At 60.4% G+C, this 27,660-nt stretch overlaps 6 protein-coding genes across 6 annotated transcripts; 4 read left to right on the top strand and 2 right to left on the bottom strand.

Moving 5' to 3' along the window:
• Positions 1-1,285: 1,285 nt before the first annotated feature.
• On the top strand, positions 1,286-2,097 carry PLICBS_010345 (uncharacterized protein; the record flags this gene model as incomplete). The annotated part of the gene is made up of 2 exons (XM_018326547.2): positions 1,286-1,322; positions 1,403-2,097. 2 exons carry the CDS (start codon positions 1,286-1,288, stop codon positions 2,095-2,097), a joined length of 732 nt encoding a protein of 243 aa, XP_018174867.2.
• Positions 2,098-2,569: 472 nt separating this feature from the next.
• Positions 2,570-3,778, bottom strand: PLICBS_010344 (protein kinase A regulatory subunit; the record flags this gene model as incomplete). The annotated part of the gene is made up of 2 exons (XM_018326548.2): positions 2,570-3,271; positions 3,326-3,778. 2 exons carry the CDS (start codon positions 3,776-3,778, stop codon positions 2,570-2,572), a joined length of 1,155 nt encoding a protein of 384 aa, XP_018174868.1.
• A 3,540-nt stretch (positions 3,779-7,318) lies between these two features.
• PLICBS_010343 (transcriptional coactivator hfi1/ADA1) lies at positions 7,319-8,813 on the bottom strand (the record flags this gene model as incomplete). Its single annotated transcript, XM_018326549.2, has 4 exons — positions 7,319-8,025; positions 8,078-8,183; positions 8,235-8,524; positions 8,582-8,813. The coding sequence occupies 4 exons, from the start codon at positions 8,811-8,813 to the stop codon at positions 7,319-7,321; spliced, it is 1,335 nt and encodes a 444-aa protein (XP_018174869.1).
• Positions 8,814-9,691: 878 nt separating this feature from the next.
• Positions 9,692-12,353, top strand: PLICBS_010342 (microtubule-nucleating Tub4p (gamma-tubulin) complex component; the record flags this gene model as incomplete). The annotated part of the gene is made up of 2 exons (XM_018326550.2): positions 9,692-9,828; positions 9,881-12,353. 2 exons carry the CDS (start codon positions 9,692-9,694, stop codon positions 12,351-12,353), a joined length of 2,610 nt encoding a protein of 869 aa, XP_018174870.2.
• Positions 12,354-21,252: 8,899 nt separating this feature from the next.
• On the top strand, positions 21,253-22,791 carry PLICBS_010341 (uncharacterized protein; the record flags this gene model as incomplete). Its single annotated transcript, XM_018326554.2, has 1 exon — positions 21,253-22,791. The coding sequence occupies one exon, from the start codon at positions 21,253-21,255 to the stop codon at positions 22,789-22,791; it is 1,539 nt and encodes a 512-aa protein (XP_018174874.2).
• A 1,697-nt stretch (positions 22,792-24,488) lies between these two features.
• Positions 24,489-26,250, top strand: PLICBS_010340 (uncharacterized protein; the record flags this gene model as incomplete). The annotated part of the gene is made up of 2 exons (XM_018326555.2): positions 24,489-25,081; positions 25,134-26,250. The coding sequence occupies 2 exons, from the start codon at positions 24,489-24,491 to the stop codon at positions 26,248-26,250; spliced, it is 1,710 nt and encodes a 569-aa protein (XP_018174875.2).
• Between the last annotated feature and the right edge of the window lie 1,410 nt (positions 26,251-27,660).

The following is a 27,660-nucleotide window of genomic DNA, read 5'->3' as shown; positions in this document are numbered from 1 at the left end:
CTCCGTCGATAAGACTCGAGAAATTCAAGAGCCGACGTGGGGCGAGCGGGTGCGAAGCGAATTGTAACGAGTCACGTCGAGGGGCGGAACGGGCTGGGCTGGGCTGGCTTGGAGGAGGAGTGGAGGGGGAGGGGGAGGAAGACGCAGAGGAGGAGCGATGCTTTCAATGTATTTCTATGCCCGGTAGGTGAGTGAAGAGGGGCGGTAGATGGCTGAAGGGTAGCAGTAAGAGCCACGGCTCGTCTCATGGCGATGGCAGCATGGCTTGACCATCTACACGTAAGTTGACGACGCAGTGGCAGCATGTAGGTGGCCGATGTGAGCGTTGTTTGCCCCGAGTGTGCCCCTCCGGCCGCCTGGCCGAGGGAGCGACGGCCCCCCTTCTCCGCCCCATCGTGATGGCGCGCGGAAGCTTACTGTACCTGCCCGGGATGGAGGGGGAGGGGGAGAGGGTTGCGCACACTGAGGTGAGCGTCCGTCGCGGCACCGAGGTGAGTCTCGGGAGGTGAGCCGGAGCACGGCGGCAGAGCACGGCGGCAGAGCACGGCGGCAGAGCACGGCAACGCTTCGGTGAGGTGTAGCGCCGCCAGCACCGCAGCGCGGCGCTCCACTCTATGTGGCCCGTGCGTGGATAGTGGGGTACCTACCTAGGTAGGAAATGGATGGATCCTAACGCGCTGTGGTGCGATGCGCTGCCGTGCTGTCCAGCGCTGTCAGTGCCACTGGATGCCCGCCGTGCAGGGCGGCAGGGCGGTCACCCCAGCGCAGCGCAGCCTTGCAGCGCTCTGGGCCAGGTCCAGCAACGACGACCAGACGAGGCTAAAAAATCGGCTGCCAGACCAAACTGCCCATCCGCGACAACATACCCGTCTACCTTCACAACGGCAATTCATCTGCTTCAACCACCACAACCACGTCAAGCACAGCCACGACGACAAGCACCAGCGCGTGCCCTTCCGCGAATTCGCCCAACCTAGCACCAATTGAACACCCCCCACGGCCCGCATCAGCTCGCCGGGGACACGATCACGGCGGGCCTGCCACCTCGTCCTGCATCCGCGACGAGACGACGACCGACGACGACCGGGCGGAGAGAACTCTGCACTCGTCGCGCCATCCCGCACGACCCCGCCTCGCGAAGAGCAAGTCGGATCGTGTTGAGGACGTCGTCGCGAGGGCAACGGCTTCAACGCGACAGTTGAACAAACGGCCGTGAGGAACGAACGCCCGCAGCACACGCATCGTCAGACGGGGAGCAAAAGCCCCCCCCAAAACGCAAGACACCATGGCCGTCCCGCCGGCATATCTAGAGTCCCTGCCCTGTACGTCCTCTTTCCCCCTCCATCTCAACCCACCCCCCGCCCTGGGAGGCCATTCCGCTGACACGACGATCCTTTTCTAGACATCGACACGGAGCCCTCCCCCGAGGCCCTCGCCGCAGCCCGCACCCTCATCTCCGCCGAGCAAGCCTCCTCCTCCTCCTCTGAACAATCCTCCCTCCCACCCCTCCGCGAACCCTCCTTCTCCCCCGCCCTCACCACCGAGCTCTCACGCGTCGCCTCCTCCACCCCCCTGCAGCCCCTCTCCCTCTCCCGCTACGAGGCCCAGGAGCTCCCCCCCGCTCCCGCCGCTCCATCCACCACGACGAGCAAGTCGACGCGCCGCACCCGCCGCGGCTCCGCCTCATCCTCCTCTGCTTCCGCAGCCGCGGCCGCAATCACATCCTCGTACGTCAACGACGACCTCCGCCCCGTCCTCTCCAACGCCTACGTATCCGCCGCCTACCTCGCTGCCCGCAACCAGAACCTCGCCCTCCTCGACCGCCACGGCGCAAACGCCTGGCTCGTCTCGAATTACCACCTCGAGCAGTCGCTCCGCGCCGTCGAGCGCGACCTCGCCGGCGTCAAGCGCGACATCGACCTCGTCAACGCCGCCAGGCAGCGCCGGCAGGAGGACGTCCGCGCAGAGATGCTCATGCTCGAGGAGTCGTGGCGCAAGGGCGTCGGCAAGGTCCTCGAGACCGAGGTCGCCGTCGAGGAGCTCAAGGCGCAGGTCCGCGAAGAGCTTAAGAACCAGAGCGCCCAGCAGCATTCATGAATACAGCCCGAGGCAGCAGTTATGATCTGTATAGAGAGTCTGGAAAAGGCCGCAGGCCACGCAAGTTGGGTTAGACAAAGGCCTCGGAAGCCATAGTCACAGTGTAATACAGGCAAGATACGGCGTTCGTTGCTGAGCTCTTCATTATTCGCGACACCTTGTCAAGACTTGTTGGCCCAGCGGCTGCTTCACAATCTGATGCGCAATCCCAGAATCGACATAACGGTAACAAGGTATATGCTAGTAGCCATGTCTCTTCCCAGGAAAGCGAGGGTAGTAGTGTTTGTGCAGGAATCTTCCCCAAAAAACGCCGTCTCAAAACGCATGCCCCAGTAATCGTGCTTCCTTACCCCCTTCCATGCGGGTTTCGGCCAGCTCCATTTCGCGGCCCGCCTCGCCAGACACTCGGCTAGGCTGTAGCACACTCCAACACGTCGCACTTCTCCGCGATAGCGATGCTCCAGCGCATTTCTTACTCTCTGTGAAGCGGATCCATCTCCTCCACGCCCGTCTTGACCCCTTGATACCTAGTCCTCCGCAAGAGACCCTCGACGGGGCCGAGCAGTCTCTGGAAGGCGTTCTTGCCCAATGTCGCCACCTTGACGTCCGTCGTGGCAGCGACGCTAGCGGCTCGAGGCGCGTCGTTGAGCAGGGCCAGCTCGCCAAAGAAGTCGCCCTTTTTGTAATGAAGCACCTTGTTGCTGGGGTCTCCTTTGTACGCGTCCGCCTCGCCAAATTCCAAGAGGTAAAAAGAGTGGCCGGGGTCTCCTTCCTTGATGATGATCTCTCCCGGGGCAAACTTTTGCGTCTCCAGAGCATCGGCAATCTTGGAGCGCTCGTAGGGTGTCAAGGAAGAGAGGAGAGGTACTTCCTCGAGGAAGCTCTCGTACATCCGTCTCCTGGCAAAGGTTGACTCCATGAGAATTCGGCGGAACGTGACCCTGTCCAGAGCCCAAAGGGTGCATCCAGGTTCCACAGAGATGACCGTCGCTGCGCGGGGCGCGTTGTACATGAGCGCGAGCTCACCGAACGAACCGCCAGCCTGGATGTTTCCAACCTTTTCGCCGAGGCCATCCGGCCCAGGCTGGATGGTGCCGCTGGGGTTCACGTGGACGTCAAACGAACCTTTCTCGACGACATAGAAGAAGTCGCCGGCGTCACCCTGGCTGATGATCTGTCGTCCGAAGTTAGCGCTGACGAGACTGGCGGGTATGGACGCGCCGCGTACCTTGATGCCCTTGGCAGGAATGGGCTTCTCAACCAGAGCCCCGAGAATCTGCGCGCTCTGGTCCTCGTCCAGATGACTGAAGAGAAAGTTGCCTTCGATGGCATGCTTCAGCCGCTCGATTTGCTCGGGAGTCTTTTCGTGGAAAGGCGGCGACCAATTGTCATACGTATCGGCGCTGGGTTTCAGCGACTCCGCAGACACAGACGTGCGGCGCGCAAAGTTGTACTGGGCAGGGTAGCTGTCGGGACCCTGCGTGTGTCGCAGCGAGGACGGGCCTTCGGTCGAGGCGTCGCCCCCGAAGGTACCAGAGAACAGAGAACCGCTGCCAGGCCCGATCGTGGCACCAACGGTGTCGTTTTCGTCCTCCTCGGCGACGCGTTGCATAGTGTTGGAGCGATCGGCGCCAAATGGGTTGGCGTTGGCGCCAAACGGGCTTGTGAACGGGCCAGACATGGTGGCGTGAGTCGGCGTCGGCTGTATTGACTCGAGCAGTATGAAGGTTGTCGCGCCGGTGTCAACCGCCTGCAACGACCGTAGCAAGAGTTCCGCTGGCTCGAAGTCGAGAGCTATGGGCGGAAGGGAAAGTGTGGCCCGGCGTCCCTGCTGTGGGAATTCGCAACGTCAGTAATGTGCTTGCCGGATTGATAAACAACCACAACCGAGCACCCCTCAGCCGCAGCAAAAATTTGGCAGTGGTGAGCCAACGCCGGTCAAGCTCGACCAGACTCCAGTGGCGACGATATAGCCATGATGTACCAACCTTTTTCAGAAATAAATGAAATCGAACACCCGCGAGGGCAATCTATGGGTTCTCGGAAAGCTGCGGCGCGTCAGCATCGGCGTGAAACCGGAGGTCGGCGAGTGATAGTGGCGGGGCGGAGTCCTCGAATGCCAGGAAGCCGAGGATAATGAGCCTCGACCAGCTTATGGCATTGCCTAGGAAGCTATGAACAAGGCGACTCGAATGCTCGACTCGTCTCGATACAACAGGGATAGGAAGAGGGGTGACAGGGTGATGCAGCGCGACAGAGAGAGCCGCATCTCCAACAGACGTCATTGGACGGTCACTGGGGGGAGCTGGCAAACAGCTGCGCGCTCGCGCAACAAAAAAAAAAGCAGCGCACGGACAAGGCAGACAGGACAAAGAAATGCAAGTCGGCGCGACGTGCTTCGTACCTGCACTGCAAGTCGGAAGCTTGGCGGAAGCTCTGGCGAGACGGTGGCAGGACGGCAGAGCGACCTCGGCCAAGCAGGGATGACAGGGTAGGGAGCTTGAGAGGCGGAGACTGCGGACGGAGGTGGGAGGCGGGAGGTGGGAGGGGTCGTGCGGGCGAGCCACCACAAAGAGCAGAGGGCAAGGTACCTTTTTGGTCGTGAGCTCTGCTTCAGGCGCCAGCGGCGGCCGGCGGCACGAGTCTGCGGGCGGCGCGGCGTCGGCTCGCGAGCAAGGGCCGGATGAATCTCTCTCGGGCAGGGCTGGGCAACGGCCGGCGTCGATGGCAGCCGGACGGGGGATGTGACGGAGAGGCGGCAAAGTACAAGGTAAGGAAATGGAACAGTTTGGAGGAGGAGAACGGAAACAAGAAAAGCGGCGGCGGCGGCGGGGAGGGGAGTAGAAGCTTCAATCAAAGGGCGCCAGTGGCAGTGGAGGCAGGGCGGGTAATTAAGGCAAGGTAATTGTACAGCGGCGGCGGCAAAGGCGAGGCGCTGAGGTAGGTAGGAGGCAGGCAATGTAGGTACCTTTTTTTTTTACTGCGCTCCCAGGGTTTGGCGGTAGCTGCGGTGGACGGGGAAGCTTGACGGGAGCTCTTGCGACACTGGGTCGGGGTGTTCGGTCCCCTTTGCAGCAGCAGGTCTTGATGCGCCCACGCACCCGCGACAAAAGGCGAGAGCGAGACGTCAAATAGGAACCTGAACCAGAGCAGCACGGATATCGCCTCGCCGAGATGGACGTGAGGCGAGGGCGAGCGAGCAGGTGATGATGGCGAGCAGCAGGCAACCTGACGAGCCTCCGAGGTGGGGTGCTGTGCGGTGGTTGACGTGAGAAGGAGACAGGCAGGCAGGCGGGTGTGAGGGGAGGGGAGGGGACGAGGGGACGAGGGGGGGCGGCGACGAAGGACAGAAGCTTTCTAGAAAGGCGCACGGACCAGCTAGTGGCCCCACGCACGCAACCCCCGAAGCACGCACCCACGCGCGCAGGCAATGGAAGCCGCCGCGACGCAGCACCAAGCTTCCATTCCGGGCTGAGGTGCAGCAGCCCAGCAAGCCCAGTGCAGCGCAGTGCATGGAGCGCAGTGCAGCGCCGGAGTGCAGCCCCGCGAGGCGTCCTGGCAGCAGCGGGCGTCCAGCTACCACTGTGGCGTTTCCTTCTCCGGACTCACGGTATCGTATTAGGTACTGTACTTCGTACTTTCGTCCCTACCGTGGGACGAAATGCCTCTCTAGCCAGCATCAGCAAATGATTTTCATCTCGGACTTCCATCTCATTGACCGCAGCGTCATTTGCCCCATCCCCCGACTCTGTCGCGAGATTGATCGTTTCTCCCGTTGATCGATGTCTGCAGCGCATTCATCGTCGCCGCACCACACCATCAGCCGCCATGTCATGCCATCCGACGGGCAGCCTCGGAAGATGCGCCCAGTCGAGGTCCTGGAGCTGTCGTGGGCGGCCTCGCGGCCTCGGCGTCTCGCGTCGCCCAGCTGGAGTGTCCGTTGCACCAGCCGGTCGCAGGCCTCCAGGTTCCGGTCCCGAGGGCCAACCAAACCTGGAATGCAGTGTCCCCAATAGAGCCCTGGAACTCCTGCCTGCCTGCCTGTCCTCCCACCACCTCATGCATGCCCCTACGCCCCGCCCGCCTGCCTGGGCGATGGATCCATGGCCTGGGATACCATGGACGGGACGCACGCGCAGCTCAGACCACCCCGTGGCCCGCCAGCCCAGCCCAGCCCGCCCGCTATTACCGGCTAGCAGATCTCCCCTCTGCGCCCGCCCTCACCTGCCGACGCGGGGTGACGTGGGCGGCACCAATCCCATCCCCTCGCCACTACAGCCGACCTGTCATAATATAGTAAGCGCCGCCCACCGAGGCGAACTGGACGCCTCTCGACGAAATGGACGCTATGGTGGCGATGCCAGAATGGATAACATGGCAGAGGCACGATGTTTCGTACTTGCTTATGCGCGTGTAGACCCTTGGCAAGTCTCGAGAAAACCGAGTGAGAATGGTGGCGGAGAGGTTCCTCGTAGTTGCTGTAAGTGGGTGTTCAGTGAAGGCTCGTAATGGTTGGCTGCCGAGGCACCTCGTTGTCGCTACCCGCCAAGAGCAGGCAACCCTAGGTAGCTGCCTAGAATTCCCATGCCGTAGCCATGGCCTTGCCGTGGCAGCGGGATACCACAGTTGCCTCCAACCCACAGACGACTTCCGCATGAATTAGTAGTTGAGCTCCTTGGGTGGCCGTTTCGAAGCAGCACAGTCACGTCAGCCCAAACAATGCACGCCCTGCTTGTAACAAAACTGATATTCACCACTACTGCTCTACGGCCGAGAGCCTTTAGCCATCGTCAGCGCTGCCGTTCCGAGCTGTTCCCGAGAGCCCCGCGGGTATCGTTCAAGTATAAAAGTACAACCGCTTCACCTCCCCTCACCACCCCACGCCTACCGGCCCCGCGATATTGTACCCCAAGATCCCCGACAACGCCGAACAAAGTTTCCCTCCGATCCCGAAAAACGCGCAAAAAAGGGGAAGCCAACCAATGTCCTCTACGCCAAGTCACGAATGCCATGCCACACATGCTCCCAAATCCACAGCCGTGCCCTCTTGGCCCCAAATTCTCGTCGTTGCGGGAACCAGCCTTGCTGAAATGATTCGCTTGCTTGACACGTCTTGCTGCCGTTGGCCAGCCTTAGAACAGCCATTGCCTTCCACGGCCCACGCGTGTAGGCTGACTTTTGTCGTGGTGTATCTGTTGGCGGGGTTTCTTAGACCGAGTCTTCATGAGCTGACCATGAGACACGAATCCAGGATGCCATCCAACATATCGACGTCTTTGCCGTCGCCTCCGTCCCACCACACCTCGTTGTCAATGTCCATATTATCAGGATGGCCATTGGGCAACGTTCGGTTTTCCTTTGTGTCTGGGAGCTCCTCGATGACTGGCGCTTGGCCATTGGCCCAGCTGTAGTCGGTCCAGTTCTCTAGCTCACCCTCGCGGTAGCCGTACAGCACTTGTGTCATCAGCACCGGGAACTGAGCCATGCCGGTGTCTGCCATCTCAAGAGCCAGACGCATGTCACCCATAGCCAGTGGCCCGCGCTCACTGGCTGCCTTGGCCTCGACGGGTAACATGCCGCCCTTGTCTCGAGTTATCTCGCCTCGCAGGGCAGCGTCTTCCTCTTGGCTCAGCTGTTTCCGGTACTTGCGAGTCTGGATCCACGTGGTGCCAATACCAAAACCGGCGCTGCCAGAATCGCCTGGGCCGTTGCTGCGCGTCCGGCTGAAAATTTGGGTCAAGATTTCCTTGATGTAGGTGTCCGCAGCCACAGACATGAGCTGTGGAGCGTCGGCGACGTGCCCACTCGCTAGGCCAGCCTCGTAGCAGAAAGGCAGCATACGCCCGGTTATCATGCCAACATCAGGGAACTCGCCAGACTCGACCGCTAACGGTGGTGCAAATCGTTTTCGAATCTCCAAGTCAAAGTCTAGCGTGTCTGTTAGTCGGGCCAAGTCGCCATTTCGGCTGCCGTTACTTACTCATCTTGTTGATGCCCCCAGCAGCGCTAGCGGGAACATCCGTAGTCGCAGACGGGCGGCGATGTGTTTCGGCAAACAGGTTCGACAAGTTCTCGTGGGGGTCATACTGCAGCCGTGATAAGCAGACATTCAGTGACAAGTCGATATGAAGCCTTACATCGTTATGCACTAAATCCTTGATGCGCCTGCGATCCCGTGCAGGCAGTTGCATCACATCCCCTTTCAGCCGCCGCTCAGCCGCATCACCGGTGACAGGTTTGCTTCCGGCGGTTGCCATGGGCTTGTCGTTGGCGCTGACCCAAGGGGCGATGCCCTGATCGGGCATCTCGCGCGTGACGTTGCCATAGATGGCCGCGATGAGCTGGTTGTGCAGATGATCCTTTTCGCCATTGTCGCCAGAAAGTATCGGGTCAATGCGTTCTGAGTATTCGGTTTGGCTTAAACGCCCTGTTGTCCTTTGTCAGCAGTGTGGTGGGAGATGGCGCGTGGCGGATGCGAACGTACCGGTGAGGAACTCGGCTGTAGCCTCCTTGTATATCAGCCAGTGGTCGCTGCTTATCGCCGACTTCAGCGCGGTGTAGAGCGGTTCGAGATCGATTCGGGCGGGAATGATCTGACTCGTCTTCGTAATCTTTGCCGAGCCGGTCGCATTGATGGAAAGGGTCTTGGTGGAGAGGACGGGGGTCGAGAGCGTGACGGCGGGACGGCTCAAGGCCGCGGGGTCGATGTCGGGCATGGTGGATTAGGGACGCGGGATGCGGATGCGTCGCGTGCAGCGAAATGGCAACGCGCGACGCGCAAAGGTGCAAGTGAGTAGCATCAAACGAAAGCCAGCGGTTATGCGACCGCGAATCCGGGGTCAAATTGATGATGCGGGCATCGCGAGGTCGCCAAATTGATGATGCTGTTTCTGCGGGTGTCGTAGGGAGAGAGGTCAGCGGATGGAGTGAAGTCGAAATTTGCCGAGATGCTGGCCGATGTAGTGACACGGCGCCGGGGGTGTAGCGCTACTCTCGTTTCGCAGGGGCCGCAGCACGAACTAAAGTACCGGATACTCACCCGCATCCGGCCCGTCACCAGCACAACCAGCCGAGTGCTCTGGTGACCGCCATAGCGCCCAGCACGACGGCTACCAGAACATCACGAGGTGCAACAAAGAGCATGGGAGGTGTGGGAGCAGATTGCATTGTGTCTAGAAGATATGTCCTCAATTATTTTGCGATGCCATACTTTTTGTGCATCCGGCAGTGAAACGGGGCGACGCATCCCCTCCAGGGGGAGTTCCTTTGTTTACAGCAGTCCAGGAGAAGAAGTTCCAGCGCTTTACAGGGGCGAGTGCCCCGCTGCGCAGCTCTCAGGTGGCCGCCCAGCGGACCACGAGCGGCCAGGCGACGGCTGGAGAGCCCCGCGCCTCGTCGCGTCCGTCGCGTCTCCAGAGTGCTCCCAGTGACTTCGAACATGCAACCTTCGAACTTTTCTACTGCAGCGATCCAATTACACGGTTAACCGCCGAGGCACAAATGTGGTTCGACCGCAGACACTGCCTTCTCCCTGCTGGATCTCCTGCCGCTGCTAGCCCATCACGATCGTGCCGGTCCTGGCGGCGATGCAGTCATGGCGTCTGACCGCATCTCCTCCGTGATCGACAGCCTGATTAGCCATCTGGTCCCCAACAACCCCGACGATGACGAGGACGCTGCGCAGGAGAGGCACGATGCCTGCTTTGATATTGTCAAATCCATAATCGACAGGTGAGCACCTTTTCCGACGCGTTCCAGCCAAGCTGCGACTGACGGGCTCCAGCCCTCCAAGCCCTGGTGTATCCTCCGACGTTAATCATGCTTCGGATCTCATCAAGCGCAAGCTTATCCAGACCGACCCCAACGACGCCCTCCGCTTCTCGAACCTCTACTCGAGACTTTTGGCTCTGCCTGTGCTCAAGCACAAGTGGGCCATCCTATATCTCCTCTATCAGCTCTCCGACTCGCCTGACCCCGACGAGCCGATACCTCTGAGCCCCGTGCGGCCATCAGCGCCCAACTACCGGGAGGCCATCAGCCGCGAGGCTCTCAAGCGGCAAAGCAGAGACCGCTCAAAGACCGCGACCCCTGTCCCGCGACTCGAAGAAGAGCAGTTTAAAGATGCGTTTCAGCCAGATGGGCTTCGGAAGCTACCAGTCAAAGAGCCGGGGCAGCCTGAGAACGACAAGCACAACCTACCGAAGCGGGACGTGTCCTTGAAGTCGACCCTTCTTGCCAGCAATCATACTGAAAGCGATCCTCCGGAAGCCGTCATTCTTCGCGATCTGCCCTTTACTCTTCAAGGCGTCTCCTCTACCACCCTACCATTCTCGAACCAAGCGACTCTGAAACTACCGCCGACACTCCCTCTCCCTTTGATATCCCTTTTGCACACCTTAGCAGAGCCGTCTCTACTCTATCGCGGCCTCGATGCGTTCTGCAAGACCCCCGCCCAAGGTCTGCTGGGACAGAGCCTACGATCCGCCATCAGCGGCGAATTGCGTTCCTATTTGAGCCTCATCGCCACTCTGGAGGCGCAGATTCGAAGGGCACTCTCCACTATAGACGAGAGCTCCCCGCCTGGCGCGATTGGGAAAGCCGGCGTGACCCTCAAGCGATGTGTGGTCTGGACGCGTGAGGCAACCATGGGATTACGATTAATGAGCCTAATTGCCGAGGAGTCTGAGAGCCAAAAGGGAGGGCAGCTCATCACCTTGATTCACAGTTTCTCTTCGTCCCATGGCGACCCGGTGGTGGCTGCTTTTGCGGAACGGTTACTCGGGAGCTTCACGCGCCCCTTCTACGACATCTTGCGCCATTGGATATACGACGGCGAGCTTCTCGACCCGTACCGCGAGTTCTTCGTCAGAGAGCAACTACCCAACAACGACGTCAATAAGAAAAAGGTGGCGGGCAACGTGTGGGAGGACAAATACGAGATCGACCATGACATGATACCCAGCATCATCACGCAAGACTTTGCTCAAAAGGTGTTTTTGATCGGCAAGTCGCTCAACTTTATCCGCCACAGCTGCGGCGACTCAGTATGGGTAGAAGACTACTCCAAAGCGGCTTCCAAGGAACTCAGATATGGCGACACGGCAACTCTCGAGGCGTGGATCGACGAAGCATACAAGACGACTATGAAGCGTCTGATGGATCTCATGGCCAACAGATTCAACCTATTTGACCATCTCCAAGCCCTGAAGAACTATCTTCTCCTGGGCCAGGGAGACTTTATTGCCTTGCTGATGGAGTCGTTGGCGGCAAACCTGGACCGGCCGGCCGGGGCCCAATACAGGCATGCCCTTACGGCTCAGCTCGAACACGCCATTCGAGGGTCAAACGCGCAGTACGACTCGCCAGAGGTCTTGCGCCGGCTGGACGCCCGGATGCTGCAGCTTTCACACGGAGATATTGGATGGGACTGCTTCACCCTCGAGTACAAGATCGATGCGCCCGTCGACGTTGTGGTGACTGAATGGGGAAACCGCCAGTATTTGAAGGTGTTCAACTTTTTGTGGAGGATAAAGAGGGTTGAGTTCGCGCTGCTCACGTCCTGGCGAAAGTGCATGACGGGCTCGCGCGGCGTCCTGCAAAGCTCAGACCCGGCCGTGACGCAGACGTGGAAGTCGACCCGCGGGACGCTCGCAGAGATGATACACTTTGTGGGACAGTTGCAGTACTACATCCTCTTTGAAGTCATCGAGTCGTCGTGGGGCGAGCTGCAGAAGCGCATTCAAAAAGAGGACTGCACGCTCGACGACCTCATCAAGGCGCACGAGCGGTACCTCACCGACATCACGCACAAGGGCCTCCTGGGAGCGAAGCGCAAGCTCCACGGCTCGGACGAGGACGACCGCGCCTCGTACCTCGCCCAGCTGAGCGACATCCTGCGCTTCATGCTCAACTACAGAGACTCGGTGGACGGCCTGTACGGCTGGAGCGTGTCCGACTTTACGCGGCGGCAGGAGGCCGACGTGCGCGGGCACGCTCTCCTCGACGAGGGCGGCGCTGGCGGCGGCGGCGTGCCGTCCGAGTTCCCCGTGCTGCAGGAGCGGCTGCGGCACCTGGGTCAGTCGTTCCGCACGCGGCTCCAGATACTGCTGGGCGACCTCGCGTACCAGCCCGACGTGGACATGCGCTTTCTGGGCGTGGCCATGAACTTCAACGACGTATATCAGCCAACCAAGAGGCGTAACAAGGGCCCAGCCGCCACCGGTGGTGCGACGTCGGCCAACACTTCCAAGGGGTGATGCGCGGTTGAAGAATATCACGGAGTTTGCCTGCTCGGGCTCGAAGCGTTGTCATGTTTGGAAGAGTTTGTCTGCCCCCGTCATGTCGTTCAGGGCTGGTCGGGTAGTACGTACGAAGTAGTGGGAGTCACAGATGCGATGACGATATGACCCATGTTAGAAGCTAGCCTGCGAGGAAATGCAAAGCCAGTGACTTGTCCATCCAGTACCCATGTCCTCCTTCTTCTGATATCCCCGGTACTGCATCCTGTTGCACTCTCACACACACTGCGCCACAGACAAACGCTCTGCCAGCACCGCTTCCCTCTCAAGGTTCAGCGAGATGAGCAACGGGGGGTCTGGCAAACAATGACCTTCCCTGAACAAAGAAAGAGATGAGAGAAAAGAAAAAAAGCCACGAAAAAGGGCAGGCCCTTGGGCGCAGCTGCGGATGTCGAAAAAGCTTGTCTTGACCGGACCGCCGGAGGCGGCACATGTCTTGCTTGAGCTTGCAAGGCGCTAATAATGGGATGGTGGGCAGCTACCGATCGGGCGATCTTGCATATGTGCAAACAGTGCCGCGACCCTGGCAATTTTCCAGATTCCGAGGGAGCCATGGAAATGCTTGTGTGCGTTTCCTCACGCTCGCGTCCCTCGCTTGGGATTGCATTGGTGTGGCGGCAGTCATAGCCGCAAGCTGACCCTCATGGTTCGAGGCAGCAGCGTCGCGCCAACCTGGGCTAATAATGGGGGGGACTGGGGCGGCGCGGCATGATACATCGGATTTGCGCGCCCGTCGGCCCGTCTGGCGTTTGCTTCGACACGTACGGGGTAAATACGAAGCATTGCTTGGCAATGGCCGTAACATATTGTATGGTTCCCTGGCGACGCCGAACAAGCCATGTCAGGCAAGCAGCTCGCGTGCGAGAGGGCGACGGAAACCTCCGCTGATATCCTATTTGACCGAGATGAGCCAGTGTTACAGGTACTATGATTGTGCGAGTTGGGCAGCCTATGCAGTAGAGTTGAATGCTTGGATGTCTTAGAGGCAGAGTCCGTGCCTGCGCCCGTCGACCTGCGATATGTAGCCTTCTTGCGGTGCTGGCATTACGCTTGCGAGTCCTTCATCTTGCACTACGACGTGCGAACGTATTCACTGCCTTGGTTGTCCGTGTGAACGTGCTTGCGGCATCGTCCGATTCCTGGCCGTCCGCGGCGGGGGTGTCTTGTCTTGGGGCTGCGTCGCCGGAATTCCTCGCCTAAGGGGAGTGGCCATTGTCCCTGGCTCCTCCATTTTAGTTTGCTTTATTGCGGCCATGCGTTGTGCCTCGGGTCCGTTCGTGCGCATGGCGGCCACATAGTCGAGGAGCCATGTTCAGGCGTCAATAGTCCCGTCGTGCGAGCCAGGGCCACAAGAACGTCTGACAAGAAAAGAGACAATGCGAGATGCGTGGTTGGTCAGGATCCTTTGACCCCTTTCGCCGCTCCGACGTCTGGGACAAGTCTGCGAAATTGGTAGCTAGGATGCGCCATCAGACTGAAGACGGGTCCCAGCAACACGGACATCCTTCGTTTCACATCCTCCACACGCCTCCCCCCGGTCCATTTTGATGAGCTGGCTGGCTGCTTCCCCACAAACCGCCCTGCTGCGGCGCCCCACAGCAGCTGCCGCAGCCAAAAATCCGGGGATCCAAGAGCTCGGAACACTGTGGACGAGCATCGTCGGTGCTCAGGGCTGCCATTGACTCTTTGCTCATGGGCGGATAAAGCAGCGAGGCCGCACCATTGTTAATGTCCACCGACTCGCTGGCCCCGATCATCGCCAAAAGCCTCTTCGATCGGCATGGGCCTGTATGGCAAGGATGGACCGGGCTGGGGATACCTTGCCTTGTCCACACAAGCAAACAGAGGGTCGCTGACTCGCCGGCGACGGGTGCGGACGTCCCGTCGCTTCTCACGGTCCTTTGGGCATGACACGCGATGCGCAGTCAGGGCCGCGATCAGTCAGCTCGGCATGTCCGTCGCCTGCTTTCGAAACGTGGTACCACGCGCCAGGTCTCCCTGGTGGTCATCGCGGCCACGAGGCGACGAATTTCGCCTCGCGCCGACCAGCCACAGGCATGAAAATAGGCAATGCCGATTGTGTCATAACCCTGCTGCATTCACATGCGCCGATGGACAATGGAACGAAGCCCAATGCCGCCTCGGAGCCGGAGGCTAATAGCTGCTCGTCCAGGTGCGATTCCGGGTCTTGCCGGACAAGAAAAGGGCGATCTGCCGCTGCGGGTGATGTCACTTTCTGGAGAGCTGGGACGATCATGAGACGGCCTCGGCTGCAGCATCACACGTAGGTGCCGTCGAAAAGTGAACGCGGGTGAAGGCGGCAGGAATCCCGCGGACGGCGAGCTGGAGAACGGCCCACGAAGCACAAACTCCACGAGAGGGCAAGAGCCGTGCACAGGTCGCGGCTGCCTGCAAAGTCTCACATCAGGCAGTCCCACATGCCAGCGGCAACGACGAAATATCGTGGGGAAGGAGGCCCCGACGTTGAACGGGCCACGGCTCCACGACGGCCGCGGCCACTAACACCACCCCCTTTGTTTCTCTTCGCCCTTGTCTTGCATGCTTGCTTTCTCTCATTTGAAGACGCCCCCACGATGCTTCGGTCCCGGCCCCCGAGCTCGCCAGATTGGCACTCTGAACCGGAAAATGACAACGCGACTTGGCCAAGGCTCATCCCGCCCAAGGCGAGTCAGTTCCAAGGTTCATCCAGCCGACGCGTCCTCCGCGCGCAGGCGGGGCAGCCGCAGTGGATGCGTCCTTGTTGCAGTGCTCTTATTACGTATGTACGTCCAGGCGTGCAGCGGAGCCACGGGGAAGCGCATCCATGCGAGCCATCGCCGCCGAAACCGATACCCCTGGCCTAGCAGAAACAGGCCCCCGGACGCAGAACTTTCTGGATCACGGCGGGTGAATGCCCGTCCCCGACGATGTCCCCGACGGGGAATGGGACCCAGGTTCCGGGAGAACAACCTTGGCTCCTCGCGCGGCTGTCGAGCGGAACGTTGTATCAGCTGAAGGCGGTGACCGTTCGTGTGCGAATTAACATGAGTGCCTGGCCTGCATCATGGCACACCGGGACAGCAAGCAGGCATGTCGAGGGCGGAGGGCCAGGCATCTCGACGCGGCCCAATCACCAAGCGCATCGCCAAGTCGGCGAGAGCTCGGTTTGCACGAGTCGAAACGGCGTGCAGGGTGCCTCGACTCAACCCGGCTGCGACGGCTTCATGGCCCGTAATCGCACAGCACGCGCACGCGCACTCGTGCTGTGCAGTGCAGTACAGTCTCCGCATCCCGCTGTGCCACCTGGCCGGCCACGCCGTCGGCAGCCCAGTCCCATCGTTGCTTCCCTCGAGAGCTTCCAACATCTCGGCGTGCCCTGAGAGCGGTTGGGGGCTCAACCACGAGAGAGAGAGCGAGAGCGAACACACGACACGTTGCCTTTATTGAACAAAGTTCTGGCAGGCACCCAGCTTCTTGTTCGGGACATCCATGAGTTCCCCCAACACTCGAGGTGGCCTAGCGCAGCCTCGGAACCGGCGCGTTGGTCGGCCCAGGCTGAGGCGCTGACGGTTCCGGCTTGCGGGTTTGGGGGTCAGTCAGCTTCTCGAAGCTTGTCAAACCAGCCGACGGCTCTCCTCCTTCCTCTCTCAGGCACATTTCTCACCCGCCGCTTACTGGACCGGCCCTGGGCGGCTTTTGTCGGACTGCTTTTCTTGACATGACTGATGGGCTTGGAGGCTTTGATTCGTGTCAGACTCTCCGACAGCAGCTGCCCTGGAAGCTTTCCGTGGCCCGTTTGTCCTTCCGGCCGTCCGTCCGTCTGGCCTTTGTCGGTACTGACACAGGCGGTGCCAGGATCGGGCACGGCAGGGCAGGGCATGGCGCCCATGATGGACCCACGCGTGCCGCCAAGTGGCCAAGGGGGCGTGTCCGGACTCACAACTCAGGCATGTGTTGCTTGTGGTGACACACGCCCCAATGCCCCCCTCCCCATCCCGTCCGCCCTCGACTTCCTCGGCCCCGCGATGCGGGCTGGCGAACAAACAGCCAGGCCATGGGCGAGGGGGGGCGTGTGGTCGAGCAAAAGCTCCCGTTCCTGCTTTCTTGTTCCGATGCTGCTGCTACTGCTGCGTGCTGCACCCGCTTGTGCCGGCTGGCTGGCGGGTGGGCATGGTCATGCAGTGGATCATCAATCAACCCAATGGACGACTTCAGTGGCATCCGGCAAGGTTTGAGGCTCCTCTCCTGACGTGCTGGCGCGGCCCTGACATTTGGTGGTCTCTGACAGCGCACACGCCGCCTGCTCACGGCCGTTGGCGTGCAGGAAGCAGCAGGTAGAGACAGACAGGCACGCACGCACGCATGTTCCCTCTTGTCTCCCCCGGTATCACCTGCCGAGTAGGCGTTTGATGCTCTCGTCACCAGTTGATTCCAATGCGCCCCGGCCTGCGAATGCCACGAGTCTCTCGAGGCATCTACGACCTTGCCCCAAGGGCATCGCACTCCCTCCCGTCACGTCTCACAGGGAGGGCTTGCTGCCACCAAATGCTGTACGAGGACTCGCACGCCTCGGACGGGCCAGGTACGGAATACAGGCGCCTTCAAGCTCCCCGAGCTTTTGCATGCTGTACGCCCCCACCCCCAGCCCAGGCCCAAGCCCAAGCCCAGCCCAGCCCAAGCCCAAACCTACCAGGCACTAGGGATAGGGAAAGGTACCTTGGGATTAGGTTGGTATGGATGCCGTGGCTTGCGTCTTCATTGTCCGACAAAAAGGGACCTGCCCTTGAAATTTCACACGGCCGGCTCGTCCTCCTCGGCTCCTTCTGCTGCTAGTTGGTCGCCGCCTCCGGTGTATATCACCTCGCCTCGCCTCACCCCTTCTCGTCCCAACATTTCTCTCTCTTTCTTCCTTCCCATCCAGTAGGCTCTGCTGTGCATACCTTCGACGTAGCATTATTAGCAGGCACCGAACCCTCTTCACTCCCTCGACCGGCGACAAGCTTTACACAGTCGTTCCACCTCGGCCCTCTGCAAACCCACCGCACCCACGCCTCCCCACTGAATCATCGACGCTGCCAAATCCTGGCAACCTGGTCCACGTCGACAAAAAAGAAACTGGAGTTATTTCAGTGGACCGCGGAGAAAGCCGCCTCTGTCGCCGTCGTCGCCGCTGCCGTTACCGTCTGCCGGCTACTCGCACTGCCTTGACCGACAAAAGCCCGACAACGAAACCTGTTCTGAGCTGCATCACTGCCTCGACCCAGGGCTCCATCGGCCCCCCACATATTTACGCAAGCTCTCCCGTCTCCATCTCCCCGTCTCCCAACAAAGCCAGTCCAGTCCAGCAGCTTGCTTGCTCGCAAACGCCGCCAGGTTTCGTACCCTGCAGCATTACTTTCCGTGTCATTTAAGAAGAGCCCGATCCTTCGACAGTCGACAATCGGAAGAGAAGCCAGCCCCCTGCATCTCATCGACGACCACGCCTGCGCGGCCAACCCACGACTAATACACATCGACGGCTCTCCTGCCACTTACAAACCCAACACGCACCACTCCCGCAACACACGTCCCACAACATGCCGAGTCCTCAGGTCGCCGCTCCTATCGCCATGTCGTCTCAGAGGAATAATCTCCGGCTCATGACGTCGCAAGATCTCTACGCCAGCCTCAACGCCACACTGGGTAGCGTGCGCCCGTCGACGCCCGTCCGCCATATCAAGCAAGACGACTACACAGTCCCCGCACCGCCACCTCCCAGCCCTGTCAGCTTCAGGTCGTCTGAGCACTGGCATGCGCCGTCTCGCCGCTGAGCTGCTGGCCCTTCTCTCCATGCCGGCCCATGGCCGCGGAGCCAACTTGGCACTTTCTTGTACAGCTAGCGTTTAGACTCGCGGGTTCTTTCATTTCGTTGCTCTTCTTTTCTTTGTTTCTTCCCCCTTCTTCAACGGCACAACTCACGGCGTTACGGCAACTGGCGGGGTCCAAGCCACGGTTCAGACTGGGGGGGTATTAATGGAGGCCGAGGGGCCTGGAGGGCCAAGAGCGGGCGAGTTGACACAAAATTGGGGCATTCACTGCACATTGGGCGCTGGGACTACGGGACTCGGGACTGGGGAGTACAAAACCAGGGGTACTTTTGGGCTTGCTTTGAAGCTTGACTCCTGCTGCAAAGGAATTTCTGTCTGTATTACACGACGCCAAAGGTGCGCAGCAAAGTGACTTGCGCGGCGAACGAGAAGCACAAACGATGAAGGCTGCAGCTCGGGAGTAGGCGTCGTCGTGTGGGTGCGTGATTGTCTGTGTGCCTGTGTGTGCCTGTGTGATGCGACGACGCCAAGCTCCTTTTTTTTTTGTCACGGCCTGCCACTGGCCTAGTTTGCCCGCCTGCCTGCCTGCTTGGCTGTAATGCGACTGTCTGTGTCCGTCGACGCGAGAACGACAACGACACAAGACGGCAACCCGACACGGAGCTGAGCGGACGGGCGGTCGCACGAGTGACATGCTCCCCCACTGTCCGCCCGGTCAGTCAGCCAGCCAAGGCGCTGTGCCTGAGCCACGGAAAGAGGGCTGGGGGCTGGCTGGATGGCTGGATGGCTGGGTGGGTGGATGGCTATCGGGTCGTCGTGCAGCGCGGGGTTGGAGGGGTGGATGGGCGAGGGAGTAGGGCATTTTACAGGATTCGAGGTGGCAGGGACGTGGAGAGCTGATGACGGGCAGCAGGGGACGCTTGCAAGTGGCACGGCAGGACCGGGCGGGAGAGGAGAGGAGAGGCATGGCATTGCATGGCATGGCAGAATGACGGTGTCGTGGAGGGGGATGGGCATGGGCATGAGCCGGTGGCCGGCAGTTTGTGCCTTCGTGCCTGGACTACGTGCCTTGACTGAGTGCCTACGTTGAAGTGCTACGACTAAATCGGCCACGCCCCTGGATATATCTCGCGGTCTGTGTCCCCTCTGCGCCTGCATGTGCGTGCGTGTTACATCGCGAAGTGCCTTGCTGCGCGTCGGCAAAGTCCTGCACGCGGGACGGAGAGAGGGGAGGTGAGCGGGCGGCCGCGACAGCGACAACGACGACGGGACCACGGAGGAGCGCAAGGGCAGCGAAGAGTGATGGAGGGGGAGGCTGCTCAGCTGCGTGTTTTGGGAAAACAAGTGGCGGTGTATTATGCATGACAGCTGGACCTCGTCGTTTTTTTTCTTCTCTCTTCTCCTCTCTCCTCTCTTCACACTTTCGTTCGTTCTCTTCATGCTGCAGCATTACAGTTCAGGTAGTTACTTTCCTGACCGACTTTGTGTCGTTTCTCTTAGTCAGTCCTGCGGCGGGCGAGGAGCTGGCGCAGCTTGGAGGGCTGGTCCTGGTTTCCATTGCAGGGAACGCGCATGGAGGCGAAAGAGGACATACTAAGTAACCTCATTGTAGGTGATCCTCCTGATGTTTGGCCGACGGCGCGACGCGATGGGCCTATAGTATGTAATACTAGGTAGGTAGGATGGTGCCGGGACCTGGCGCCCAGGGAGCAGCGGTGGCGGGGATGTTCTTCCTGCACCTGGGCCTTGCTGCGAAGACGGGGACATGCCCGGGTACTCGGGGATGAGGGTCTGCGCGATTGTGTAGTAGATGCAGTGCCTCAGTCATACCTTGGGTGCTACGGAGTAAGGTAAGGGAAGTAGCACCCTGCCGACCTCAGGTACGCTGCCACGCGGGATGGAGGGATGGTTGAGCGGAGGACAGGCAATAACGGAGTGAGCGAGGTTCGTCAACGGCCTTGCCACGTGTAAGTGGCTTACCTTTTGTGCGGAGAGACTGGGGGTGGCGGCTGGATTCGCCATCGGCTGGACTTGCTGCCACTGTCGCCGTTTGCTGTTGCCAGCCTTGCTGGCCCACGAGGCAACACAGGCACAAGGCACGACTGCGGTTTGGCTGTTCTGACGTGTTCGTGCCATGTCGTCTGCGATGTGTCTGCTTATTGCTATGGAGTATCGTTACCTGCTGCCATGTGTCACGAACCTGCGTCCCATGATCTTGTGCATGCACGAGATATGTAGGTACGAGAGGCACGTCGCGTGTGCGAGCACAACGGCGCGCGGTGCTGGCCCTGGCAGACTGCACGACGTTGGGCTCATGGTCGTGAAGAGGTGTTGCGGGGGAGGGTCCGTTGACGATGGTAAACGCGCCTCACGGGGGAAGCGCTATTTGGTGTACAAAACTCGATACAGTGGTCTGCGCTATGGACGCCTTGCACGAAATGTAACTCACCTCATCAATACACTGCAAATACAGTGCAGTTGGCCGAATGGCCAGGGCCGAAGCGCGCTGCTGAAGGCGCCTGGGGTGAGGCGTGCATGCGTGGAACCCACTTTACGCGCCCGCCACGCGTGGGCCGGCGCCCCAGGGTCAAAATCCTCCCCACAAAACGCGTCCCGACGCGTCAAGCTCGCCTGCCCCATCCAGCCTCGACCCATTTCGCCTAGCCCGCCCGCCCGTTGTCTCGAGCAACTGCCCGACTCCATTCCATCCGTTACTTGCCTGGCTGGCCCTTGCACGCCGAACATCCCAAGACGACGACTTCCAATTTTTTTCCTTCCCCTGCACGACTTGAAACTCGGCATCGTTGCTTCCTTCCGTCCACGCAATCACGCCTCGCGTCGAACGTTCTTGCACGGTTGGATCTCTTGGACGAAGCTTTCTGGGTCGCTACCGCTCCCCAAGCTAGCTTCAACGTCGGTCGACAGCCTCAGAGGACACCCCGAGGGAGGCATTGCCCGTCAATCGGCCGCCAGCACCTCGCTGCTTCCCGACCTCACGAAAACCGATTGGGGCATCTACCGGAGTCATTCAGCGTGATTGACAAACCGTCATGCCTCGACCCGCCAAAAGACGGCACGCCGCGGCGGCAGCCACGACTCCCCAACCCATCAGCTCCTTCACACGCGTCTCCAAGTCCCACGCCGCTTCCGACCCCTCGCAGAAGAAGGTCCAAGTCGAGGTACAGCTTCCCGTGAGCCGCAAGAGAACGGCCGCCTCCTTTGAGGAACGTGAGCAGGGGCCTAGCCTGGCGCGCCGCACCGTGTCCTTTCCCCCGAGCAGCAGCGACGAGGACGACGAGGAGGTCCCCGCCCCGAGCAAGCGTGCCTGTCGACGCACCGAGGACCACGACGCCCGCCTCACACCCGTCAAGCCCGCGGCCGTCAAGGGAAAGCGCGTCGCCAAGGCGGCGCCTTCGAGGGCGCAGACGGCACACCGGCCCAGCGAGGCAACCATCATCGCGTCCACGCGACGGCAGGAGAAGACGGTACAGACCAAGATCGACGCCGCATACAACAAGAAGATCAGCAAGGCCAAGAATGACCACAAGGACGAGACCCCCTTGCCGCCTCATCTCGCCGACCTGGTCCGCCTGAACAAGGCCTTCCTCAAGACAGTCACCATACAAATCGCCCACAGCGGCAGCAACGCGCCCATCGACCTCCGCACCATCTCCCCCCAGATTGCCCGCACCTGGGGCAAGAGGCAGGTCATCGTCGAAGACATCCGCCGCTGCATTGCCATACAGTCACATGCGAACCCCGCCTCTACTACTGCTTCAACTACAACAAGCACCAACACGACGTCCTCCCCGTTCATCGTCTCGGACTATGGCAGGGGCAGAGTCTGCGTGGAGCTCGCTCCCGGCCACAATGGCTTGGCCATCAACGAGGACCGCCTCAACATGGCCTTCGAGGCCAATCTGCGCGTACTTTGCGCCGAGCGCGCCGTCGACGACATGGCCGACGTGGACGTGCCGCTGGCGAGCCTCTCCCTCGCCGACCTGCCGCAGGCGGCCATCACGGACATGGGCGCCTCCGCGAGGGTCAACCCCATGCTCAGCAAGGGCCACCGCGCGCTCGCGGACTTGCGTGGCGGCATCCTCGCCAAGCAGCAGGAAAGGGAGGCCAAGCAGCAAGCCGCGGCGAGCAGCACCGCGGCGAGCAGCACCGCGGCCACCACCGCCGACGGCCCCAAGATGAGCCTACTGGACCGCCTCCGCCTCAAGCAGGCCACCAGGGCCAACGAGGCCGCTCCGCCGTCCGGGCCCGAGCTGCAACGCCGCGCCGCGCTAAACCGCGTCGCCAACGTGGCCGCCACCATCTCCATGCTCAGCCTCTCGAACCCCCTGTCCCTGCCCCGGCAGGCCTTCACCATGGCCGCCATCTTGGAGAAGCTCAAGGACTCGCTCCGCGTGCCCGTCTCGCGCGAGGAGGGCACCGCCTGCGTGCGGCTCATCGCCAGCGAGGTGGCGCCCGAGTGGCTCCGCGTTGTCACCATTGGCGGCCGCGAGAACGTGGTGGTGCAGAGGAACGGCCAGCCCGTTGACCGGGTCATTCACGAGCGCGTGCAGAAGCTGTTGGCGGCTTGAGAGGGTTACGTGTTGGGATTGTGGTAATGACTTGATAATGGTTGGAAAACTTGTGAGGGGCGGATCAAGGAAGAGGCTCAGAGGCTGTCTGTTTGCGCGTTTCCGTGACCTCGGCGCGCGGGCTTTGGGAAGCATGGTGTTGGCGTTCATCATGGAAAAGGGCATGAATCGGCGTTTTCGGGCATGACTGTTGGATGGAACGACTGGCATGAGCAGTCTGATGAGCAAGCGCTGTCACTGTTAGATACACAATTGCACGCACACAAGTTCGCACACACATAATCATACTCGCACGTCGGGATGATGCTCCTCGGGCGATGTCCCATACAAGCGTTGCAATTTCTTGTCGTCTCGTCCCGCAACGGAGACTCCGCGGACGGACGCTGGAGACTAGACAGACAAGTCAGGGCTGCATGATGTTGGGGCCGGCCATCTCTCCGCGAGCCACCGACCGCGCGCGTGGCCGCCTTTTGCGGCACGCAACGCTCCGACAATCGGTGGCATAATACGAAGTACGCAGGCGTACATATCAAGTACAGCATCGACGCCTTCCCGATGCGTCGTCGTCGTTGTCGGGCTGCCAATCCTGGCACCGCCCGGGACGTTAGCTGCTGAGCGGCAAGTCAGCCGATCGGCGGACGAGACCGAAAGCCGGCCAACGTGCGTCGGCGCGCGTACATGGACTGCAGGGACGATGGAGTTTACCCGCCAACAGCCCTTCATCTCACAGCTGACAAGCCCTTACCCACAGTGTCTACGGGCTGTATCAGCTACGTACATGGCGCTCGCCTTGCCTCACGTCGCTTGTGTCTAGATTTACCGTCACGCCCAGAACCGTTGCGTTGCATAGGGTAGCAGCCAGCTGGCCAGCTGAACCTCGGCATCGCCAGGGCGGTGGTGCTACTTGCCGCGGGTATAGCCCGGACATTGACCGAAGCGGCTGGAGTTGAGCTTCGGCGTCTCACGTCAAGTAGCCGGGCCGTGACACAATGGGTCCCCAGAGTTCCTCCACCGTGGACGGGCAGGATGGGCATGAATAGAGAGGAAGGATACCCGGGCGGACACGCCAAAGAAAAACCACGCAGGCTAATGTCCAGATTCACCCATTCATCGGCATCCGGGGCGACGCCGATTGTCGCTCCAAAAGGAGTCACTTCGCAGCGTTCAAGTCGGCAAGGCCCCACGGTCCAATACGGCACCTGGGATATGTGGGTGCCAGCGAGCGCCGGAGCGGACATCGGCCGGGAGAACAAAAAGAGAGGGGCGGCCGGCCCGATCGTGCCAAGGGGGCCCAGGAAAATGATCGCCCGACCCGTTCGTTGGCCCGGACGAGCAAGAGCAGCAGGCGAGAGGGGGCCAGGTGCGTGGATCGGCCGTCGGGACGACGTGGTCCGGCATCCACTGTCCCGTTGCGGGATGAGACTTTGACAGAGTGGTGCGAGACGTTCGTGATTCTCTTCCTTCATCCAACATGTCCCGTGTGAGGTTGTAGCCGAAGAAATCTGCGACTCTTTGTCTGGACGTCAACCCTCAGAGAGCACACTCCAGAGAGCGCTCCGATGAGGCTGGGCAAGTTGCTCCGGATCTTCGTCCACTTCATGTTTGACCCCTTCTGAACACTCCGCAACCCATCACGGTGTCTTCTTCCGCAATTCGCCATCGCATGAGCAGCCGTCTAATGCCCGTCTACACCGGTCATGGCCACGAAACCGAGCGAGGCCGGGTCACCGCCCGTCAACCCCCCGCTGAGGGTGTGCTCCGACGACGACGACGACCATGACGGTGATAAAATCGAGCCATTTAACCAGGCAAGCGGTGTAGAAGCCTATCGGTCAGCGTCCCACGTTTCCGGCCCAGACGCCTTTCACCACAATGCCGACGGCCCAGCCCCGGACACCGACGAAGCCAACGAGATGTACGACCGCCTCGGTGCGCACCGCAAAACAATCGTTGTCGCCGTCTGCTCCTTCTGCGCCTTTCTCTCGCCCATGTCCAGCACCAGCATCCTCGCCGCCACGCCCGAGGTGGCCGCCGAGTACCACACCACTGGCTCCATCATCAACGTCAGCAACGCCGGCTACATGGTCTTCATGGGCATATCTCCCGTCGTCTGGGGTCCCATGAGCGATGTCTTTGGCCGCCGCCCCGTGCTGTTACTGACGGCCGTGCTCTTCTTCCTGCTCAGCTTGGCGACAGCCCTGGCTCCGAACCTCGCCTCCTTTTTCGTATTCCGTGCCGCCTCCGCGTTCGAGGGAACTTCCTTTATCCTGCTCGGAGCGGCTTGTCTTGGGTAAGCGTTCTCGGTGTGCGGGCCGGTGTCAAGACTAACCGCGGAGACACAGAGACATATATCGTCCAACTGAGCGTGGTACTGCCATTGGATGGTTTCTGTCGGGCACGCTCATCGGGCCGGCGTTTGGGCCCTTCATTGGTGGCATCATCGTCACGTATGCGTCGTGGAGGTCCATCTTCTGGTTGCAGACGGCCCTCTCTGGCACTGCAGTGCTCGGCGTCTTCTTCCTGGTTCCGGAGACGATCCACCACAGGAAGTATGCCGACCTCGAGGGTTATTCGGCGCCGGACAGGATGAAGGCGTTGCTAAGCATGATCAACCCCATCAGACCACTGAGGCTCTTCCGATACTGGAATCAAGTCCTCGTGGCGTGTGGTAGCTCTGCGCTTGTCTGGAACATGTACAGCCTGCTGACGCCGATCCGCTACGTTCTGAACCCGCGATTCCATCTCGAATCGCCTCTGCTCGGGGGCCTTTTCTACCTCGCTCCAGGATGCGGATACCTACTTGGCACCTTCATGGGAGGTCGATGGGCTGACAGGACCGTGCGCGTGTGGATCAAGAAACGCAACGGAGTGCGTGTTCCTGAAGACAGGCTGCGATCTGCGGTGCCTTTCATGGGCCTCTTGATGCCGGCGTGCATCCTCATCTATGGCTGGGCCGTAGACAAGGCCGTCGGTGGCATCCCTCTGCCTGTCATCGTGCTCTTTCTCCAAGGAGTCGGCCAACTCTTTTGTTTTCCTTCGCTCAACACCTACTGTCTCGATGTGATGCCGGGGCAAGGAGCCGAGGTCACCGCCGCCAACTACTTTGTGCGGTACTTGGCCGGCTGCCTGGGAACGGCCGTGGTTCTCCCCGCCATCGAGGGCGTCGGTGTAGGCTGGTTCCAGACCATCTCTGCCCTCTTCCTTGTGGCGTCGACAATCGGCGTCATGGCTGCAATTCGTTGGGGCGAATCATGGAGGAAGGCCACTGACGCGAAGAAGGCGCGGGAAAGAATGCAGAAAAGGCAGCTGAACCGGAGCGCATCGGCGATGACAGCCAAAGACGACACGACCGGGGTGTCGGACAAGGACAAAGAAGAGACCGACACGGAGATGGGTGTCGACGGGAATGAGAAGTCGGTCCCGGTGAGAAGCAGCTGTCCGGAGCCGGTCAAGCATTAGCGAGCGTCACCCGAGAAGGGCTTTTAGCCAGCGTGACCGGGCCAAGGCGAGCCTCTGCCCATGCGTCAGCTTCACCCATGCATCGCGATGCCCATCTGCATCAAGAAATGCGAATGCGTGGCTTGATGGAGATGAGCGAGGTGTTAACCACGGAAAGTAACATCTGGATTGAAGCCTCGGTCGTGGAGCAGCCGTGTCTCAGTCAGGAGCGTGGCCAAGTTGCATGCCAATAGAGAGGACATTGGAATCGATCGCCGCATCTTATGAATCAACCTGTGAGCCTTTGTAACTATGCGGCCGTAAATGTGAGAACTCACGAGTGATTGGCTGGCTGAGAGGCCAAGCGACCCCGTGTCCATTGATCACAAAACCCGAAGATGGTCCATCGACCGAGAATGGATAAGCAACATCGATCCAAGCACAGACAAGTCGCTGTCGAGTTTGTTGGCCAGTCTGTCGACAGTGCGAGCTAGCGGCGCAAGAAGCGCAAGAAACGCTTCTGCCGAAACAGTTGTCGTATCGCAGTGGTTCTGAGACGTGCACACTGCAGAGTAAGTTACAGCGTGGGCCGCCGGATCTTGTTTCGCCTGCGGAGTGTTTTTCCGTTTGTTTGCTGAAACAGTCGAATATGTGCACTCATCCATTCGTGGGGAGCCGTCGGGGGCTAGACGACTCGTTTGATCGTCGTTGCAGAGTTCCCGATGTGATCTGCGGCGCGTACTCTTATGCATATTGGTTTCCGCTGTGGCGCCCTTGAGCGGACGCCGCTTGGCGAGTCGGCGGCCTCGCCGCGACAAGATCGTGGGCCCAATCGTCTCGTGTCTGGTGCTTGCGGGCAAAACAACGAGCTGCCACTTTGTGTAGGGCATGGCAAACCGCAGCTGTCGGCCACGTAATAAAACACTGCCGTGAGCCTGTCCCGTTTATCTGGTCGGAGATGGCTGGAATGCGACGGCGTCATCCTCGTATCGTACTGGCGGCAGTGGAGAGGCATGTCTCTTGGCTGGTTGTCATTGCCCGGCGCAGGTGAACTGACTGCCACGCGGCTTCCGGCTCTCCGGGTCTAAATTACCGACTGGCTGTGCCTGGTCTGGGGTGTGGACACGGCAGCGGGAGCGGGCATGGCGGCCGGCGGCTGTTGACTTTGTTGCTGCGCTAGACCAGGGGGCTCGATCCTTGTTGACGGCTGGTGGATGGATCATGGATCCATGGGTGTCGGCGTCGGAACGGCGGCCCTCTGCATGTTTGCTGAGGAAGATGCAACGGAGGAGACACGGCAGCGACAGCACAGTCCGAAGCTGAACTGGGCAGGGGATAGTTCAATGGCTGGGGATCGATGCCATTTTCGTCAAGCGAATCATTTGCCCTTGCCTGCGAGGGCAGAGAGACCGAATAAACGTAGCGACGACA

This window comes from Purpureocillium lilacinum (genome assembly GCF_023168085.1).
Source record: "Purpureocillium lilacinum CBS 284.36 DNA, scaffold_8, whole genome shotgun sequence".
NCBI lineage: Eukaryota > Fungi > Ascomycota > Sordariomycetes > Hypocreales > Ophiocordycipitaceae > Purpureocillium > Purpureocillium lilacinum.
The sequence above is the reverse complement of the archived record's forward strand: the minus strand, read 5'-3'. Positions and strand labels throughout refer to the sequence as shown.